This window comes from Hyperolius riggenbachi, chromosome 3 (genome assembly GCF_040937935.1).
Source record: "Hyperolius riggenbachi isolate aHypRig1 chromosome 3, aHypRig1.pri, whole genome shotgun sequence".
NCBI lineage: Eukaryota > Metazoa > Chordata > Amphibia > Anura > Hyperoliidae > Hyperolius > Hyperolius riggenbachi.
In genome coordinates, this window is record NC_090648.1 from 222,850,784 (window position 1) to 222,870,952 (window position 20,169).

Genomic DNA, 20,169 nt, shown 5'->3' on the forward strand with positions numbered 1-20,169 from the left:
TGCCTGTACCATTTTCGGAACACCTTGGCTCAATGGAAGGTATAGAGAAATCGCTAAGCACTTGAAAAAGCGCTTTGTATAGTGATTTCCCGAGTGCTTTTGAGAATAAATACATTGTATTTATTAATTTCCTGGTCAAAGAATTCACTTCCCGACTGACGTCAGGAAGTGAAAATCTCAATTGCTCATGAAAAGCGTTTAGAAAAGCGTTTACACAAAATTGCCCAATGCTCAGAAAATGCCGGGGATCGCTTAAAAAAATTGCGCACAAAAAAAAAAATCGCAGTCAGTATTTTGTTGCCCCTCCTCTCTGGCTTTCATGACAGTTTGCATATTTTGATGCATGGACTTCACTAATGAAAGACAGTAGTCTTCATTAATCAGGTTCCAACATTCTCGCATAACAGTTGGCAGATCAGATTTGCAAGATGGAGCCTTGTCATGCCCCTTAATTTCCACCATAAATTGTGTTGAGATATGTACTGTTTGCTGCACATCATTGAATGGATATCCCTTTACTGACAAGAAATGTAATGCTTCTTGTTCAGTGGCAAGAATCAAGATACAATATCATCATGAAAAATGTAAATGACTTTATCAATACCAAACCTACTTTTGATTTATGGAATGAAAAAAAAGTTTCTAAAAAATTTCAACACATTTACAGTAGTTAATGACTACCATTTGCCCTGGTCCTTTATCTGACGCGCACCTCTGTAGTCTTTATCACTGATTGTAGAAATTTGCTTTATTTTTATTATTATTTATTATTAAAAAAAAGAAATGTGCTTGTTTTCATCAGGCAGTCTTCATATGATTCATTGGGATGGTCCCAAACAAACAGTTTCATCACTGGATTCATCACTGGATGCTACTTTCATCCAATCATCCACAGTTCATAACTGCTTCTATGTAGCACACTGTGTTAGAGATTACCCAGCAGGTTCATGGTGAACCAGAACTCATAGGAGTGTGTAAGGGGCTGAAAGAGACCAAAAAGCCTCCTTCTAAAATTCTAAGTAAAGCAGAATGTTGCCTTCTTAAAACAGAAGGTATTTGTGATTATCCAGGTTGGAGTGAGCTCTGAGGTGTCCCACAGTGCATCACTGCTGAATATACAACTCACCCTTTTGTTGTCCCTGAAAGATAAACACACCTCCAGAACCGCTGGAATGCAATGATGTGTCAGCTGGTTATTATTAGAGTTTGGCTCTGTAATATTAACACAGTGACACATCATTGCATTCCAGCGGTTCTGGAGGTGTGTTTAGCTTTCAGGGACAACAAAGGGGTGAGTTGTATATTCAGCAGTGATGCACTGTGGGACACCTCAGAGCTCACTCCAACTTGAATAATCACAAATACCTTCTGTTTTAAGAAGGCACATTTCTGCTTTATGTAGCACACTGTAACCTTGTTTTCTTCTGTTTAGGTGTCAATGATGGTTCATGTTTGGCTTTTCTTTACTTGAGTCCCATTTCCTCGGCCAAATTCTTGCAGTTCACTCACAAGCATTGACTCCTGTTTCTACTCGTATACTGTATCTTTCATTTCTTCTGTAGTGCATTTTTTTATTTTCAATGACTATTGCTTTGTGTTTGCTTAAAATAAATATCACAAGGCATTACAGTTACAGGCTCACAGATTTATTAAAATGTTTCCACACAGTAACTATTAACTCATGTGTAACAGCAGTATGCAAATATCCACAACTTCCTAGTTCTCATCCATGCTGAAATAAAGAGATAAATAAAGGCATTGGCCGTAGCGAGAGGTAACGTGTGACAGAGATTAGCTGTGCTGGAGACATGATGTGCAGGCATGAGGATGGAGGAGTTAAAGTGACGTACAAAAGAGATCAGGTGTATCCAGGAGTGAAAATAGGAAGTGAGTTGGGGGTAAATAGAAACAATCAGAGAATGTGCTTATTTATTTCATATAGTACATAGCTCTGCAGCTTCACATACGCATCACACTTCTCAGATGCGTTGTTATCAGGACATAAAATGGGGCTCAGCCATGAAGGAAAAGATACATGTTTTATAGAAAATGTATTTCAAATGGAGGTAATGATTCATTTAATTATTTATTCACTTCATTTGAAATTTTACAGATATAAAAACTGATGTTTTAAGTAAGAAGCCCAGAGGGTTTCCTTTCCTTAGCCTAATGAAAAAAAATGCTAAACAGGAAGTGCCTGCTCCTGGATCTAGTCTTGGGTATAGAGGTAGGTGCACCCTCTGGGAAGGCCATACTTTCACAGCCCTTAGGCAGAACCAATCCCTCTCACATGCCTATGCTGGAGATCTTGGTGATACGCAAACTACTTCCTGCTGTTGCACTGTAAAAACATTCTCGTACACATACCTAGTGCTGCAAAAAACAATAATTTATGGATTTTGTTCTGAGTAGCTGTGCAGTCTTGTGCATGTGGCTATCTTCGGGGTGGCACAGCAGTTTGCAGCCTCAAGAAAGAGGTATTTAGAGTAATAAAGAAAGACTGGACATCTCTGAATGTTTTCTGTGATCATGTGACTTCAGCAATCACCAAGATCGGGACATCAAAGGGAGATAAACTTTACCTGGACATTTACATTAAACAGTACAATCAGTGGGAAAGAGATAACTTCCCAACATCCAGCTATGGGATGGAGTACCTCCATCCACATCCTTGGCTATATACAAAAGTAGATACTTCCTGTCTTTAACTCATCTGCCTGCGCAACCTATAACACACAAATACATCCCACACACCTAACTCTAAGCCACATATAACATTTATAGTTTTCTCTTCTTACATAGTCACCAAGCCCATGACTACCTCTCATGTACACATGGCATCAATGCACATAACACTGAGGCTGGGAACACACTAGGCGTTGCCTGAAAGGTAGCATTTGCTGCATATGTGTTTGTGTATGTTTTAAGTACGTTTTGCATACATTTGCATTTTCGTATAGCACATGAGTTTTGCTTGCGTTTTAATGCGTTTGCTGTTCACACATATAAATTGCACATCCATTTTGTATGCGTTTTTATGTGTTTTATGAAAACCACTAGGAAATATATCATCAAACTTGTTTTTTTTTTTTTAAACACATAAAAAAATGCATATAAAACGCATTAAAACGCTATACCTCTGTGTCACCTTTGACTTACATTAGGTGCGTTTTGGATGCCTTTTGGAAAAATATGCAGCAAGTTCAGTGGTTTTAAAAATGCACAGTGCAGAATGCGAACATATGCATTTTTTTCATGCATCCCAATGACTCGCATTATGTGCGTTAACACTAGCGTTTTAGGCAACAATAGCATTTCTGCCTAGTGTGTTCCTATCCTCAGCCTGCCTGCATGGCTCACCATGCATACACCCTGTCCACTTGCCCAGCAAAGCTGTGTCCCTGTACCAGTGCATTTTTTTTCTTCCAACACAGTTGCCCTGTCCTTGCATGACATACCTTCCTCTGCTAAGACATACTGTACATCCAGTGCTAATTCACATATCTGCCTACTTAGCATTCTAATATTAAAACTCTTGACTGCTGATACAATCCACTAGCGCTTAACCCCTTTTCTGCCTACAATACAACATAGCTTGTATTCCCTTTCACATTTCACAAATATTTTGCATGTAATCCTTTTTCTACTACAGTAATGATGTCCTCTTTAACGTTGCCATGCCCCAAAAGGCACACATTTACAAGAACCATTAAACATGTTGCAACCATCATGCAACCATTTAATGATGTGCTCATGACCACGAACAATGGTGTGCTAAACTATCATCTAGAATGCAAAAAATTGCAAATACTTGAGCGAAAAACAATAATTGGTGATCTACTTGTCTGGGGCTTCCTCCGCAGTGTCCGCCGACCCGACCAGGTTAGCGACTTCTGCGTATGCATAGGTCACAATAGAAGAGTGGCTGCCAGCTGAGCTGCGACGAGGGACACAGAGACTTGAAGGGTCTGGAGGAAGCCCCAGGTAAGTATATCAGAATTTGTTTTTTGCTCATGAACTGTTTAAGTGCCCTTAGCAGTCCACTAACATTTACCTAGGCATAAAGCATTTAAACTGCTGTTCCTGCAGGACTGACAGTTCTCACAACAAACTATTGATGTGCAAGAAACCCTTCTTTGTCAGCTTCAACAAGTCAACAGCAAAGGAGTTTACTGAAACCACAACTCAATCACACAGGTTAATATAAGCTGGCATTTCACATGTGCCAGGGTCTCCCTTTCCCCTCTAGTCTGTTCTCCATAATGGATTCACTACTAATTTCACTTCAAGTAAATCTAAAGTAACCTTTTTCAAAATCACCCAGCACCATCAGTTGTTGGCAGGCAGTTATACTGGAAAGCAGTGTGCATTTTTAATGAAGAAACAAGTACCTTAGCCTTTTGGAATGTTTCACTGCCTGTACTTGTATTTGTGCATCTCAGTATATTAAAATGTATTTTCTCTGATGCAATGTCCAGACTTGGCCTAAGTAAGTCTGTGTGTTTGTCAGTGTTGGTAGCAGGTGCCAAGTTGCTCCCATGGATAGTTTATCTTTGGACGTCAGCATCTGAAAACCGATCTTCTGTCACTTCACACGAGCTTCATATCCCTTCTTTACCCCTGCTACCCAGCAGCTCAGTGATTGCATCACTGCATTCTCTGCAGATTCATTTCATTGTCTCTCTCAATGCAAACTGCTTTACAGGATATTATTAGTGTTATAACTACAGACACCTAAGGTTTCAAATAAATCACTGCAGCACACATGAATGTATGTTGATTACTTAGTGCAGTGCACCTGTAACAGAATACATGAATAAGCCACATATACACCAGTTGCACAGTGAGGACTACTAAGGATGGAAAAGAGGACAAGGCGACAAAATCAACAGGGATGAACATCTTATGAGGCAAAATTAATTGTGCCACCCACCACCTAAGCTTTGGCGAAAACTACAGCTGTTTTTACTATGTGAGGTTCAGAATCAGGCAATTATGTAATACAATGCATGCTACTTCTTATTGTAGAATAGATGATCAAATGATCCTACATGATTTGTCCTTTAGGATGAAGGATAGAGAAACTTGCCTTATAATCGATTTGAGAATGTGATTAATTCGTAAATCTATAATTTGCTAATCATGATTACAGTCTCTTGTGTTTTCTGTGAAGGCTGAAACAGGAAGTGTAAGTGACATGTAATCACATTATTACCTTGAGCCAAACAGATGTGGGTCAAGCACACACTTCTCTATAGTTATTTCCTAAGAACGATTTATGCAGGAGAAGTTGGCCATGGCTTTGATGTGCAAAGGGTTCTCTGCACTTTTGCAAACTCCTGTAGCCCCCAATGTGAACATTTCACGACACAAATATTTCCAAGACTGACCACTATATTTGCCACAAACTATAACCTGAAACCAGTGAACCTTCTGGAAGTGGTCTGGTGCAGCTTTTTATTATTCTATTTCTATCTAACGCTCCTTTCATACTGTACACATTGCGCTGTGATAAGATTGCAATGCTACGGAGCGGAAAAGTGAGTGCATACAGTACAATGAAAGTATGCCTCACTGCCAATGTATTCATACCTGTTGCACTGTAAAAGCACTGCATGCTGTGCATTACCCCCAAGGAATGCGCCGCACTGCAATCAGTGTGAAAGCCCCATGGGAATATCATTGCCTCGCATTGTGATGTGATGAAATTGTCCACAACGCAAAAGACACAGTGTGAAAGGAGCCTCTACTCCACAATTATTATTATTTAGTATTTATATAGCACCGACATCTTCCGCAGCGCTGAACAGAGTATATGGTCTTGTCACTTAACTTAATCCAACAATAATTTTTATTAAGCAAGATAAATTATACAAACAATTCCAATGTAGGGAATATCATATAGAAAAAATGACAATCATCTTAAACAACATTGGCATATGCAATATTTATCCAAAAGAATGGGTAAAAACAAGATACAAAAAGAGTATAAAAAAGTTAAGGCATTAACTTATTGTAATTATAGTACTATTCAGCCAGTCCAAATTGAGTAGCGAGCCCTAGGACCAACCATTCACAACCACACAGGACTGGTTGGGTAGGTTAACTTATCCAGACAAGGACGAGGTAAGCAATTGGCGCAGCGGCTACTAGCCAGGCAATTACCATGCACTTGTTAGGATTGTAACATTTGGACTGGGGCACTAAGGGCCATGTAAATCCGGTCGTAATGTCTACTATGCTCCACAAGAGCTCTTTAAGCTTTAGGCTTCTTTCACAGTGCGACGTTAAAGTCACACGTTAAAACAACATTAAACACAGAATAACTCACTGCAATGAAAAATTAATGCCCCATTCACAGTGCACACGTTGCGTTGGTAACTAACGCTGCACGTTAAGTGAAAGTACTGCATGCAGTGTGTTATACACGTTATTAGCTGCGTTGGACTGTTTGCACATGCTCAGTAATGACTTGGAAACATACTTTTCATTGCCTGTATGCTCTACTGTATGTGACCGTAACGGGGCATTAAGTTGCGTTGCGACTTTTTTGGGGCATTGCATTGTAATTTGCGTTGCAACTTTAATGTCGCATCAAACCGCAACGTCCTACTTTAAAAGAAGCCTTAGTTTTATTGCATATTTCTGTAAAGAGGGTTTGAGGTTTCTGCTAGGCGTAGAATTATATATGAATCGTAGAATTATATCGCCAGCTGAAGAAAAAAAATATATATATATATATAACTAAACGAACTTGAAACTAAACTAAACTCAATTGAGCCTACCGCCTCGATATTCTAATATTGTAAAGGTGTGGTATTATTAAGCTATGTATACTCTGCTATATGAGGAACAAAGCAATGAGCGTTCTCAAGATTCAGAACTACAGTAAGTTTAAGAACTAAGAATACGAACAAAGGAATCTCTCCAACAACATGTTTCGATTAAATATTGCTAATAATTCAGAGAAACACAAAGCTTCAACATATTTCCAGTTACTGGTAATCATATATTGCAAGTGACATATTGGTTTCCGATATTGGAGCTCAATTTTCTCGAAATCCAACTCCCAGTGGGAGTTTCATTGGAGAATTTCGATATGGTCCTACATGCTCTGATCATTAGTGAAACCGAAATATCAATTCCCAGATCATGTGACCAGGAAACAGCATATTTTGTGATGGGTGACTTAGAAGTGGTACCATGATGCAATGCTTCCACTCAATGGTTAAGTTGCATTAAAGGATACCCGAAGTGGCATGTGACATGATGAGATAGACATGTGTATGTACAGTGCCTAGCACACAAATAACTATGCTGTGTTCCTTTTTTTCTTTCTCTGTCTGAAAGAGTTAAATATTAGGTATGTAAGTGGCTGACTTAGTCCTGACTCAGACAGGAAGTGATTACAGTGTGGCCTTCACTGATAATAAATTCCAACTCTAAACCACTTTCCTAGCAGAAACTGGCTTCTGAGAGCAGGCCAGAGATAAAAAGGGGAATTTCTTATCAGTGAAGGTCACACTGTAGTCACTTCCTGTCTGAGTCAGGACTTAGTCAGCCACTTACATACCTGATATTTAACTCTTTCAGGCAGAGAAAGAAAAAAAGAAACACAGCATATCTATTTTATGCTAGGCACTGTACATACATATGTCTATCTCATCATGTCACATGTCACTTCGGGTATCCTTTAAGCATTGTTACTATATTACTACTCCACTCAGGAATACTAATGTTTTTACATTTTAGAAAACCGATCAACCTGTGGCAGTCAAATCATGACAAATTAGGCCACCTAAATTTCCTCTTCAATTCTTCTAGTGGGTATACACTTTTATTAGTATAAAGATCATTGAGGTACCTTATCCCTGCTATTCTCAAGGGGAGAGTATTCAAGTCCAATATTATATACTGGAGAGCTGTGATGTGGACCAAGGCGGTCAAATGAGAGTGAATTCTTACCGGTGACCATGCAGATTAATTTAGCATCGTTGCCCTCAGACACAGCCTTGGTTTTCAACGTTGTCTCAAAACTTGGCTGCGTCTCTTCAGTCAACTGAGATATAATGTTGCAAAATGTGGTCCTAGGAAAAAGTAAAAAAATCTAATGGTTAAGATGCAGATCATGATAGCATTCTTGTATTCATTTCCCATTGATAAAAAAACAAAGTAAATGAAAATAGCAATGCTGCCATACATAGGAGATCTTAAAAATAGCTGATCAATTCTCTAAAATTATTATTATTATTATTATTATTATGAAATCAAACTCAGTTAATATGTACAATGATTGCTCTGGAATTGTAGTTCTTCAAAAGTGATGACGTTGATATAGAAATGTAATGGAAAGGTGATATTTAGGAAGTTAACAATCTAAAGTAAATAGAAATTTGATCAAGGTAAATTCTTAAAGCTGTCATGCTGATTAGTATAAATTGTATTACCTTTGCAAATGAGTTCTTCAAATTGAAAAGCCCATTGTGCAACTCTGCTTGCCTGCACCTATCTGTACAGATGTCTCCTGCTTCTAGCTTCTTTTTACCGAAGTGAATTTGTAGAATTGCTTAGCATTTACTTCTTGTAACTACAGGGCACATGCACCGTCTCATAAAGTCACATGGTTTCTACTGTAATGCAGTAACCTGTGAGCAGAAGCACAGCTGGGCGAAAAAGGGGCATGACCAGGTGGGCCCAGAGACAGACTGACCACAAAGGTCTTGGTTAGCCCAGGCACTATGAGACAGCTGGATTGGGAGGGGGGAGGTACCTCCTTTTCCATTTATCTGGGATAAAGAAAACTTGATGTGTTAATGTTGTATTATCTGAATTCTGTAATAAAGCTGTGGCCTTTAAACTCCAATTGGGTGTCACAGCTTTAATTAATGTAGATGGTAAGGTCATCTCGTATGGGCCCTGCCCTGGTCAAGGATTCTGGGAAAAGTAGTCTTGCACTGATTGCTTCTTCTGTTTTAGTTGTTCCACCTAACTGAGCCACTAATCAGATGAATCCAGAAAGGATTTGTTCCAGATAAAAAGATATTTTGCCCAGTACTTTGCTTCTCTGCACTGTTTATATACACTTAGCAACCTTTTTCACTACTGGGTTTAGTTGAGCTTTAAAGATAAAAGATCAATGCAACAGCCAGACAATTAGCATTTTCAAAGTCAGCAGTAGCTTCTTCCATACTGCTCTCAGTCCAAGTTTCCTGTAACTCCCACATTAATGTTGGATCAGCATATCTGAGGTGGCACATTCAGCAGCGTTTACAAGGATTATCCTAAATCTATCTTTGGACTGTTTATGATGCGCAGGAACTGACAGCATTATTGTAGAGCCAGCATTGTGGTCTAGGTCTACAGAGTCAGGCCCGGAACCCACTTAGGGAGCGCTTTCAATTGCTAGTGATTTCCCTAATCGCTCTGCCAATGTAAATGGATGGATGGACAGATTCCACTAGAGCAATTGCAATTAAGGAAATCGCAATCGCAGGACATGCAGCATTTTGGGAGTGTTTCCATTCCAATTAATTGTATAGGAGCAGGGAAATCGCTCCCAAAATCAGAGGCGTAGCTAGGGTTTTCAGCGCCCGGGGACAAAGACTATTAATGCGCCCCCCAAAGTTAAGGTTGCGACGCCGCGCCAAAAAGGGGCGTGACCACATAATAAATGTGGGCGTGGTTATGGGTGGGGCCAAATGTACATGGAGGTTAGCAGGCTCACGCTTACCCACCCTCCCTCAGTATGTACCTTCCAGCATGTTCCAAGACAAATTCAGCAATCATGAGTAAACATGAGGCCCCCAACATGACCAACTCAGCAATCATGAGGCCCCCAACAAGACAAATTTAGCAATCATGAGGCCCCCAACAAGACAAATTCAGCAATCATGAGGCCCCCAACAAGACAAATTCAGCGATCTTGAGGCCCCCAACAAATCATGAGGCCCCCAACAAGACAAATTCAGTAACCATGAGGCCCCCAACAAGACAAATTCAGCAGTCATGAGGCACATAAATAGACAGCATTTCACATAAATAGGCAGAATGCCCCCTTAATATGGTAGACACCTCTCACCTGGCAGCAGTTCCCCAAAATACACTCAATCTGACAGCAGTGGTTCCCCAAAAATAGGTAGCCCCAGGTCTATAGGTGTCCCCAGAATAGGTGGCCAGCAGTATAGATGTCCCCAGAACAGGTAGCCAGGGGTAGAGATGTCCACAGAGCAGGTAGCCAGGGGTATGTGTCCCCAGTATATGTAGCCAGAGGTATATGTGCCCAGTATATGTAGCCAGGGGTATATATGCCCAGTATATGTAGGCAGGGGTATATATGCCCAGTATATGTAGGCAGGTGTATATGTTCTCAGTATATATACCCAGGGGTATATGTCCCCAGTATATGTAGTCAGGGGTATATGTCCCCAGTATATATAGTCAGGGGTATTTGTCCCCAGTATATGTAGCCAGGTGTATATGTGCCCAGTATATGTAGTGGGGGGTATATGTCTCCAGTATATTTAGTCAGGGGTCTATGTGCCCAGTATATGTAGCCAGGGGTATATGTGCCCAGTATATGTAGCCAGGGGTCTATGTGCCCAGTATATGTAGCCAGGGGTATATGTGCCCAGTATATGTAGCCAGGGGTATATATGCCCAGTATATGTAGCCAGGGGTATATGTGCCCAGTATATGTAGCCAGTGGTATAATACGTGCCCAGTATATATAGTCAGGGCAGGGTATATGTGCCCAGTATATATAGTCAGGGGTATATGTCCCCAGTATATGTAGCCAGGGGTATATGTGCCCAGTATATGTAGGCAGGGGTATATATGCCCAGTATATGTAGCCAGGGGTATATATGCCCAGTATATGTAGCCAGGGGTATATGTGCCCAGTATATGTAGCCAGAGGTATAATATGTGCCCAGTATATGTAGCCAGGGGTATATATGCCCAGTATAGGTAGCCAGGGGTATATATGCCCAGTATATGTAGCCAGGGGTATATATGCCCAGTATATGTAGCCAGGGGTATATATGCCCAGTATATGTCGCCAGTGGTATATGTGCCCAGAGTAGGTAGCCAGGGGTATATGTGCCCAGTATATGTAGCCAGGGGTATATGTCCCAGTATATGTTACCAGGGGTATATGCACCCAGTATATGTAGCCAGGTGTCCCCCTCTCCAGTAGGAGGGGAGCAGCGCAGAGAAGAGGGAGAGCTGCTCTCCCTCCCTTGCTGTCCCCTCCGTTAATGTCCGGGTGGCTGGCAGCGGCGGGCGGAACTTACCTCCGTCTCGTCGCATCGCCGGATGGATCTGCCGCTACTCTAGTCTGGTCCAGACCAGAGCAGCGGCTGCAGCACCCAAACTTCCGGTGCTGGAGCGAGACGGAGATGAGTTCCGCCCGCCGCTGCCAGCCACACGGACATTAATGGAGAGGACAGCGAGGGAGGGAGAGCACCCTAAGGTGAGGGAAGGAGGGGGGAGATGGCCCCCTTTCCCTACCGCTGCTCACAGCTCTACCTCTTCTCTGCGCTGCTCCCCAGAAAAAAAAACAAAGCAGCCCAGCTGGACGCCCTTAGGGACCCGGCGCCCGGGGGCACATGACCTACCCCGACCCCCCTAGCTCCGCGCCTGCCCAAAATCGCTGCAAAACGCTATCACAAAACACTAGCTAGTGGGTTCCAGGCCTAAGGATAAACAATGATTTCTCCTTGCATTCAAATTTCATGGAAATGTTATGCAGCTTGAACTTGGACTAATAAAAATTGACAAGAAGTTATTCTGATTGGTCCAATTTTAATTAAGCTGCATATAATTTACATGAAATTTAGCTGCAAGGAGAATTTATTTGCATCTTATTGCGATCCTAACTATATAGGAGGAGTATTGATTTCATACTATTTACCTGATGCTGCATGCACAAGTGCAGCGTCTGTGATCTGGTTATGGTTTGCAGTGCTGGCTTTTGTCAAGACAGTATTGCCTGTTATTACTGTATTTGGACAGCATTTGTCTTCCTCTGCTTTTTTCCTTTTCTGCATTTTGTAGTAAACGTTAGAGAAATGTACTAATTATTCAATGAGTTGTTTTTGTTTTTTGGGTGTTTTTTGTTTACTTCTTTAGAGCTTCTGCTACACTTTGATACAGTATATATTTTTATGTTTTGCTTACTATTCGGTTTGTATACAAATCAGACATACTCTTTGGTGAATAAAGGCACTGCAGTAATTACACAGCGTCCAATATTTTTTTTCTTTTTCATGTACTTCATCATCAGTTGCACACCTAATTTTTGAGCAACAAGTTTTACTTTGGGTAGAATAAGGTTGCGGTGTAATACGTAATCCTAGAAATGGGCTCTTGATCTCGAGGCTGGACATTGAACACTAAATATTTATTTGGAGAGATTAATTTTTTTATAACTCTATATAGCTCAGTCAGTCTAAAGTTTAGGATTGAGTACAGGAGAAGGAACAGAACAATGGTTTCATCACCAGACCAGTATAATGCTTCAACTATCCAGTCAGCACAGTGTGCTATGTGGCTGAACTATTTGACTCACAGGAACCCAGCGGTTTCCCACTGGGAAAATTAGTACCACAGCTATCTATTGAACCACAGCATTCATCTGGTGTTATAGTTAACAAGTGGTTCACAAGTGGTTCATCACAAGCAGCATCTTAGAGGTGGCCTCCTAGCAAACACGCACTTGTTCCACAGCTTCCTGATGTTCTGTTATGCGTCTTCATCCAAGTGGCTGCATTGCAATTGTCAAGACAGAATGCTGGTAGCAAACCCAATAAAAAAGATGAGTGGTAGATGGTGGCGGTGGGGGAAGGGGGGTGAAACAGCGATAGTCGGCCAACTGATCATATGGAAGAGCCTATAGTTTAGATGCTGCTCTAGTTAACAAAACTTCTAAGTGAACATAACCAGTGAGTTTGTAAAAGTACTAATGCCCTTGCGCTAAGTGTTGCTGATATCCCTGCTTAGTTAAACACACTGAGCTGGCCAGTTCACGAGCTGTGGCTTGCAATGATACAAAGTTAGCGTTGCTGTTTATCTTTATTCAACACTAAAACCTGTATAAACATGCAGAAAAAATGTATTTTTGTTGTATGTGAAAGATCTAAGAACATAAAATCATAAATATATTTCTGCAATCACCACTCTTTTTCTAATACATCTAGAGCCCAAGTTCAGTGCCCAGGGTACTGGACAGTTGTCAGTACTGAAGATTTAATGATGTCTTCACAGTCATTCAGTGCCAGGAGCTTACTTTCAAACAACATGGGATAAGTGTCATGCCCTGGCAACCGCAATGGTGGACCCTTTCCAGTGCAAATCTCAAAGCTCTTTTACAGAGTGTAAAGCCTTGTACACACATCCAATTTTAAATGCCCAATTTTACCACTTCCATGTCGTATCAGAGTTCAACTGCACAATCTCTTCATAGTATTCAAAATCTATTGGCTTCAATACTATAAAGGTGGAAAAAATTGGCCAATCATTCGCCAATTAACCGGTACGCTGTACTGTGTATCTACACCCCTGTGGACTGTGCATCTACAGAGGTTCACGCTCGCACCCGAGACAGCCCCCCCCTTCCCCGGCACAGTACTGTTTGGGGAATAGGAGCATATGTTCCTATTCTCTGATCAGAGTGCCCATAATGAATGATCATCCGGCATCAATGAGAAGAATGCTATACCGATGGTCATTCACAAAACAAAAATAGAACACACAGTTTTACACTACTTCCTGTGTACTGTAGGATAGTGTGGGGACATCTAGTGGCCAAAAAGTAAAATTACACCCACATAGACATACATTTGTTAAATTAAAAGAATAAAAAATGTTAAAGTAATAAAAAAAATTCTCACATTAATTTTAACCCCTTATTTCCCTCTCTGCTAAAGTTACCAAAATAAAAAAAAAACTTGTTATAAAAAAAAAATGAGAGCATTAACAAAAATCATAAATAGTTACCTTGGGGACTCTTTTTTTAATATGTATGTCATAAGGATGTATCACTATTATTTTTGCAAATTAGGGCTTGTAATTATTGATATAGAAACACAAAACAGAAAAAATACACCTTTATTTCCAAATAGAATATTGTCACCATACATTGTACTAGGGACACAACTTAAATGTAGTAATAACCGAGACAAATTGGCAAATAACATGTGTGGGGTGTATCTATCATAGCACATTTTATTTTAAAACTATAATGGCTGAAGGAAATAAATTATATATAAAAGTACAAATTTTATTAATGACCAAAATAAACACACATATATGTAAATCTATTTAAAATTGACCAGAACACACAGGTGGGCCACCATGTCTAGGCCAGATGAAAAAATGTAGGGGATCCCCTAAAAAAATATTGATAGTGCGCAATCCATCAAATATCTTAATGCAAAAAAGGGGGGAAGCGACTCCTAGCAGGTAACATTGAAACAAAAGACCTTGGAGAGAAATATATCATTGGTTTTAAAGGCCAAGTGTCCAGGACCTAAATGGAAAAAAAAACAAAAACATCCTAGTAGAAGAGCACAGGTGTATCACACAGCACAGGTGCCTTTAGGCAGCAAAACTTCTGAGCCTGCCCTGATGATGCTGGTTATCTCACCAGTGAAACCGGTTGGCCTCTAAGGCTCTCTTTGTGACCAGACACACTTGTGGTGGCAGCACATGGGCTCCTGTGGATGTACTTTGCAGTGACCAGCTACTCAGATGAGTATACCTCAATGATATGCATTTCTACTGGTGACTTGAAAACAGCCTCCTATGGAGTAACCACTGTTTACCATATGATCATTGAAACAGCTTCCTAGGATGCACCTATATGCTGCTATATGCTGTTGTTTGCTGGAATTTTGAGTTTGTCTACATCAAGTTGATGCTGCTGAAGGGATGACCCTGGCGGACTGTTCCATGAATGAACTATATCAACTTTAATATCACACCATCTGTACCTGCATATGTCTGTGGTTTAAACACTTGCCTGTGAATCTGTCTCAGAATGTGCTTCTGATTGGGGCACTAACTCTGGTGAATTGCTTGTTGCTCCTGGGGCTTGCGGATGTGTCAGGCTTGCTGTGAATATAAATTTTTGTTTATTAGCCCGAAGTGCTTGCCACATACAGTGTGTGCCTATCAATCTACCTCTGTGCACCTGGCCATTGTTATAGCTCATAAATGAGACAGCTTGCCTGACCTGTGGACCTGCACATCAATTATTTTGTGATAACATATGCAGTAAGACCACCTATTGTGATGGATTGAATCTCTCTATCAGCCGTTATTCAGCCTTTTGATCCTGCAAATCACTGGAAATATTATAGCAACACAGCCGGAATCTGATATACCTGTGCTTTTTCTACTAGGATGTCTTTTCCCATTTAGGTCCTGGACACTTGGCCCTTAAAACCAATGAAACATTGCAGCAACACAGCCAGTATCTGATACACCTGTGCTTTTCTACTAGGAAGTCTTTTTCCATTTAGGTCCTGGACACTTGGCCCTTAAAACCAATGAAACATTGCAGCAACACAGCCAGTATCTGATACACCTGTGCTCTTCTACTAGGATGTTTTTGTTTTTTTTTCCATTTAGGTCCTGGACACTTGGCCTTTAAAACCAATGATATATTTCTCTCCAAGGTCTTTTGTTTCAATGTTACCTGCTAGGAGTCGCTTCCCCCCTTTTTTGCATTAAGATATTTGATGGATTGCGCACTATCAATATTTTTTTAGGGGATCCCCTACATTTTTTCATCTGGCCTAGACATGGTGGCCCACCTGTGTGTTCTGGTCAATTTTAAATAGATTTACATATATGTGTGTTTATTTTGGTCATTAATAAAATTTGTACTTTTATATATAATTTATTTCCTCCTGCTTCCTTAGTCTTACATTGATCATATTGAGAAGTCTCAGACTTGTGGAGGATTATCTGTGATAGGAATTTTTAGGACCCATTTGTCTAAAATATAATGGCTGAAGACCGAGAAATAATGATTTTTTTCGTTATTTTTAATTCTTATTCCCTTTAACCTTCCTGGCGGTAAGCCCGAGCTGAGCTCGGGGTAAGCCGCTGGAAGGCACTGCTCAGGCTCCGCTGGGCCGATTTGCATAATTTTTTTTTTGCTGCACGCAGCTAGCACTTTGCTAGCTGCGTGCAGTGCCCGATCGCCGCCGCTACCCGCCGATTCGCCGCTATCCGACGCGCCGCAGCCGCCCCCCCCCCCCAGACCCCGTGCGCTGCCTGGCCAATCAGTGCCAGGCAGCTCTATGGGGTGGATCGGAATCCCCTTTGACGTCACGACGTCGATGACGTCGGTGACGTCATCCCGCCCCGTCGCCATGGCGACGGGGGAAGCCCTCCGGGAGATCCCGTTCTTTGAACGGGATCTCCGGATCTCCGATCGCCGGCGGCGATCGGAGGGGCTGGGGGGATGCCGCTGAGCAGCGGCTATCATGTAGCGAGACTTTGTCTCGCTACATGAAAAAAAAAAAAAAATTTAAAAAAAAAGATTTGCTGCCCCCTGGCGATTTTTTTGCAAACCGCCAGGAGGGTTAAAATGCATATAAAATAAAATAATTCTTAGCAAAAAGTATCACCTATTTTGGTGTGATAAGTAGCGATAAAGTTATTGGAGAGTGAATGGGAGGAGCACGATGTTTAAAAATTGCTCTGGTAACAAATGAAGACTTATGGTGAAAAATCAACATATCTGGTACAACGAACTAATAGAGACTAAACTGCAAAAGGTGAATGTTTCACTGTATTCAGGTTCAGGGAATTTCATGTTCAAGTGAACACAGATTAAACTGAAAAGTGTTTCTTTTTTCCTGTAACCCTTAGTGGCATAACTACAAGTCATGGAGCACCATGTGAATTAGCATTTAAACATTTAATTGACATAACCTCTATAATTCTTTTACGATAGGTTTCCTGAGTATGCAGTTAACCAATGGCAAACCAAGATTTTGTAAAGGACTAAAGGGAACCTACAAGTAAATCGGGAATAATAATATATGCTAAATTTCACTACATATTATTGACATTTGAATTCAGTTTAAAGTGGAATTCCTAGATTGAAGATAACATTATTACTTCACATCAACTCCTAATAAGGAACAGTTTGCATTTAAAATAAAAACTCACCTGAACTGTCCAAAAGGCTTCAAAAGTGACACTCCCAGGTCATCTGAGTGTCTTTCCAGTAGAGGAAGGTTGATGGTGTGGTTACATTATCAGACAACTACATAAGTATACAAGGGAAAGCCAGAGACTAGACCTGAGACACATACCAGCCCTGCAAAAGTCAGCAGTCCTCAGACTCACAGAAACAATGCTGACCAAAATATTCAGACAGCACCGCATTGTACGTAGCAATAGGGGGTGCAGAGGTAGCGACCGCATCGGGGCCCTTGGGCCAGAGCACAATATTAGCTCTCTATTAGCAATGGCTTGAACCTCTGATTTTCGATTTTTGCGACATTCCGCAAACCGCAATAGACTTCAATGGGGAGGCAAACTTCGAAAACTAGAAACATTTATGCTGGCCACAAAAGTGATGGAAAAGATGTTTCAAGGGGTCTAACACCTGGAGGGGGGCATGGCGGAGTGGGATACACGCCAAAACTCCCCGGGAAAAATCAGGATTTGATGCACAGCAGCGTTTTAAGTGCAGAAATCACATTTTATTGCTAAATTGGAGGCCTAAAGTGCTTTAAAACATCTTGCATGTGTATACATCAATCAGGGAGTGTAATTAGTGTACTGCTTCACACTGACAGACCAAACTCACTGTGTAACGCACCGCAAACAGCTGTTTGTGTAGTGACGGACGTTTTTCAAGCCCATATGGTCGGGCTGAGGTAGCTGAATTACAGAACAACAGTGACTCAGTGTCCAGCTGATTGAATTTGGTCTGTCCACAACGAAGCAACGACCTTATTATCTATCTTCTTGGGTCAGGTGTGCCTCCCAACACACTCATATAGCCGGTGGTCATTGCTTTATTGTGATACGCAAGTCCCTTCACCGCGGCAAGGTAATGACGCGGCAAGTGACTGGTGGTATATTACACTGCTTGCGGTCACGTAGGTGCACTGAACAAGTTACAGGTATGCACTGCAGTGATTGGTAGTACAAATGTGCAGCTGTCACACACAGGTACTGTGAACAGGTGCAGTGACTGGTGGTATATTACACTGCTTGCGGTCACATAGGTGCACTGAACTGGTTACAGGTATGCACTGCAGTGATTGGTATTACAAATGTGCAGCTGTCACATACAGGTACCCTGAACAGGTGCAGTGACTGGTGGTATATTACACTGCTTGCGTTCACATAGGTGCACTGAACAGGTTACAGGTATGCACTGCAGTGATTGGTATTACAAATGTGCAGCTGTCACACACAGGTACCGTGAACAGGTGCAGTGACTGGTGGTATATCACACTGCTTGCGGTCACGTAGGTGCACTGAACAGGTTACAGATATGCACTGCAGTGATTGGTATTACAAATGTGCAGCTGTCACACACACACACAGGTACCGTGAACAGGTGCAATCACTGGTGGTATTAACAATGTGTGCACTCACGTAGGTAGGTAGGTAGGTGCACAGAACAGTGAACAGGTGCAGTAATTGGGATTACAAATGTACAGCTGCCTGTCACACACACAGGTAGTCACTGAATGTGCTGGGCCTGGCAGTGGCACGTTAGGAATTACCACCAAGGGGCCAAAGGCCAGCTGCGACTGACTGACAGGGTTGTATATAATGCAAGTGGGCCACACAAAAAAATAAAAATAAAAAACAGATCACAAAAACAAGATTAGCTCTCAAAAGAGCTGTTGGGGGGTGCTTTTTTAGCAATAAGAATCAGCAAGGAGCAAGCTAACAAGCCTACAAGAGCCTAACTAAGCTTTCCCTATATCTCTCTCTGCAGCAGCTCTCCCTTCTCTAATTACTGCAGGCACAGGAGTGAGTGAAATGTCTGACGCTGCCTGCCTTTTATAAGGGGGGGGGGGGGAGGGAGTGTAAACTGATAGGCTACAATGTGCCTGCTGACTGTGATGTAGAGGGTCAAAATTGACCCTAATGATGTAGTATAGGAGCGGACCGAACTTCCGAAAAAGTTTGTGGTTCTCCGCGATCGCGAACCACGGAAGTATGCCGGTCCCGTTCGCTGATGAACCGTTCAGGCCATCTCTACTCTCTATTGGTCCTGTGCGGATAATAATAACTTCTATTGATGCTTTATATAATAGTAACGCACTGTTCCCCATCCTCTTCTTGCACCTCTGACACTGTGGTTGTCCTGGGCAGGTTTTGGTGCGCCATATCAATTGTTATGTATAGAGTGCTTGGGGGGCCCCAAATAAAACTTGCACCAGGGCCCATAGCTTCTTAGCTACGCCACTGTCTACAAACCTGCAGCTCTACCAGGGTTCACTTTGTTGTTTTTACACTACAGCTGACATCCTTATTATCTGTAGTCCACATGTAAATTACAGGAAAAATGAATAAATCTTTACTTATCTTGCAGCAGAGAAGACAAATGACATTTCACAAGAGCACAACATACAGTGTGAACAAATGGAAGCAATGAGCAAGGAGCATTACCTTCCAGCAGCGTAACGAGCGTAGCGACTGACACTGGAGCGGCTGCAGCAAGCACAAAACCAGCACGTTAAGGAGACAGTTAAGCAGAGAAGCATTAGTGGATGATTTTGTACACATTACACATCAAACACCATTGACATCATTTTATGTTATACTCATATGCAGCTTTAACATTCTTGCTATAAAATCATAGTATCAGTGGCCATCAGTTTTGCGCACCCTGACTACTTGCTAACAATAGCTAATGAAATACAGTGACAGCTTCTCCTCTTGGACCCTTGTTGACTAGGTTTAATGGCCTAGAATGTCAGAGGAGGAAACTTTTAGGCCTTGGCTACTTTTGATTCCTCTGCTGCAGTGGCTTATCTAGAGGAGTGCAGGCATGGCTCGTGCCATTGACGCCACAGTGCCATGGGCGCCATGCCTTCCCCCTCATCCCGCGTGCTGCACCTCAATACGGAGGGATGCCTCTCACTACCTTTACTAGGGGAGCTTTTTTAAACTGAGAGACGG

The 20,169-nt window shown here is 41.6% G+C and overlaps 1 protein-coding gene across 5 annotated transcripts in view; it reads right to left on the bottom strand.

Moving 5' to 3' along the window:
- ALPK3 (alpha kinase 3) overlaps nucleotides 1-20,169 on the bottom strand; it is a 182,417-nt gene that overhangs the window by 79,204 nt on the left and 83,044 nt on the right. For all 5 annotated transcript variants that reach the window (XM_068275812.1, XM_068275815.1, XM_068275810.1 and 2 more), the window contains one exon: nucleotides 7,966-8,087. In XM_068275812.1, the coding sequence (XP_068131913.1) occupies nucleotides 7,966-8,087 (122 nt within the window). The remainder of the gene's footprint in view (nucleotides 1-7,965; nucleotides 8,088-20,169) is intronic.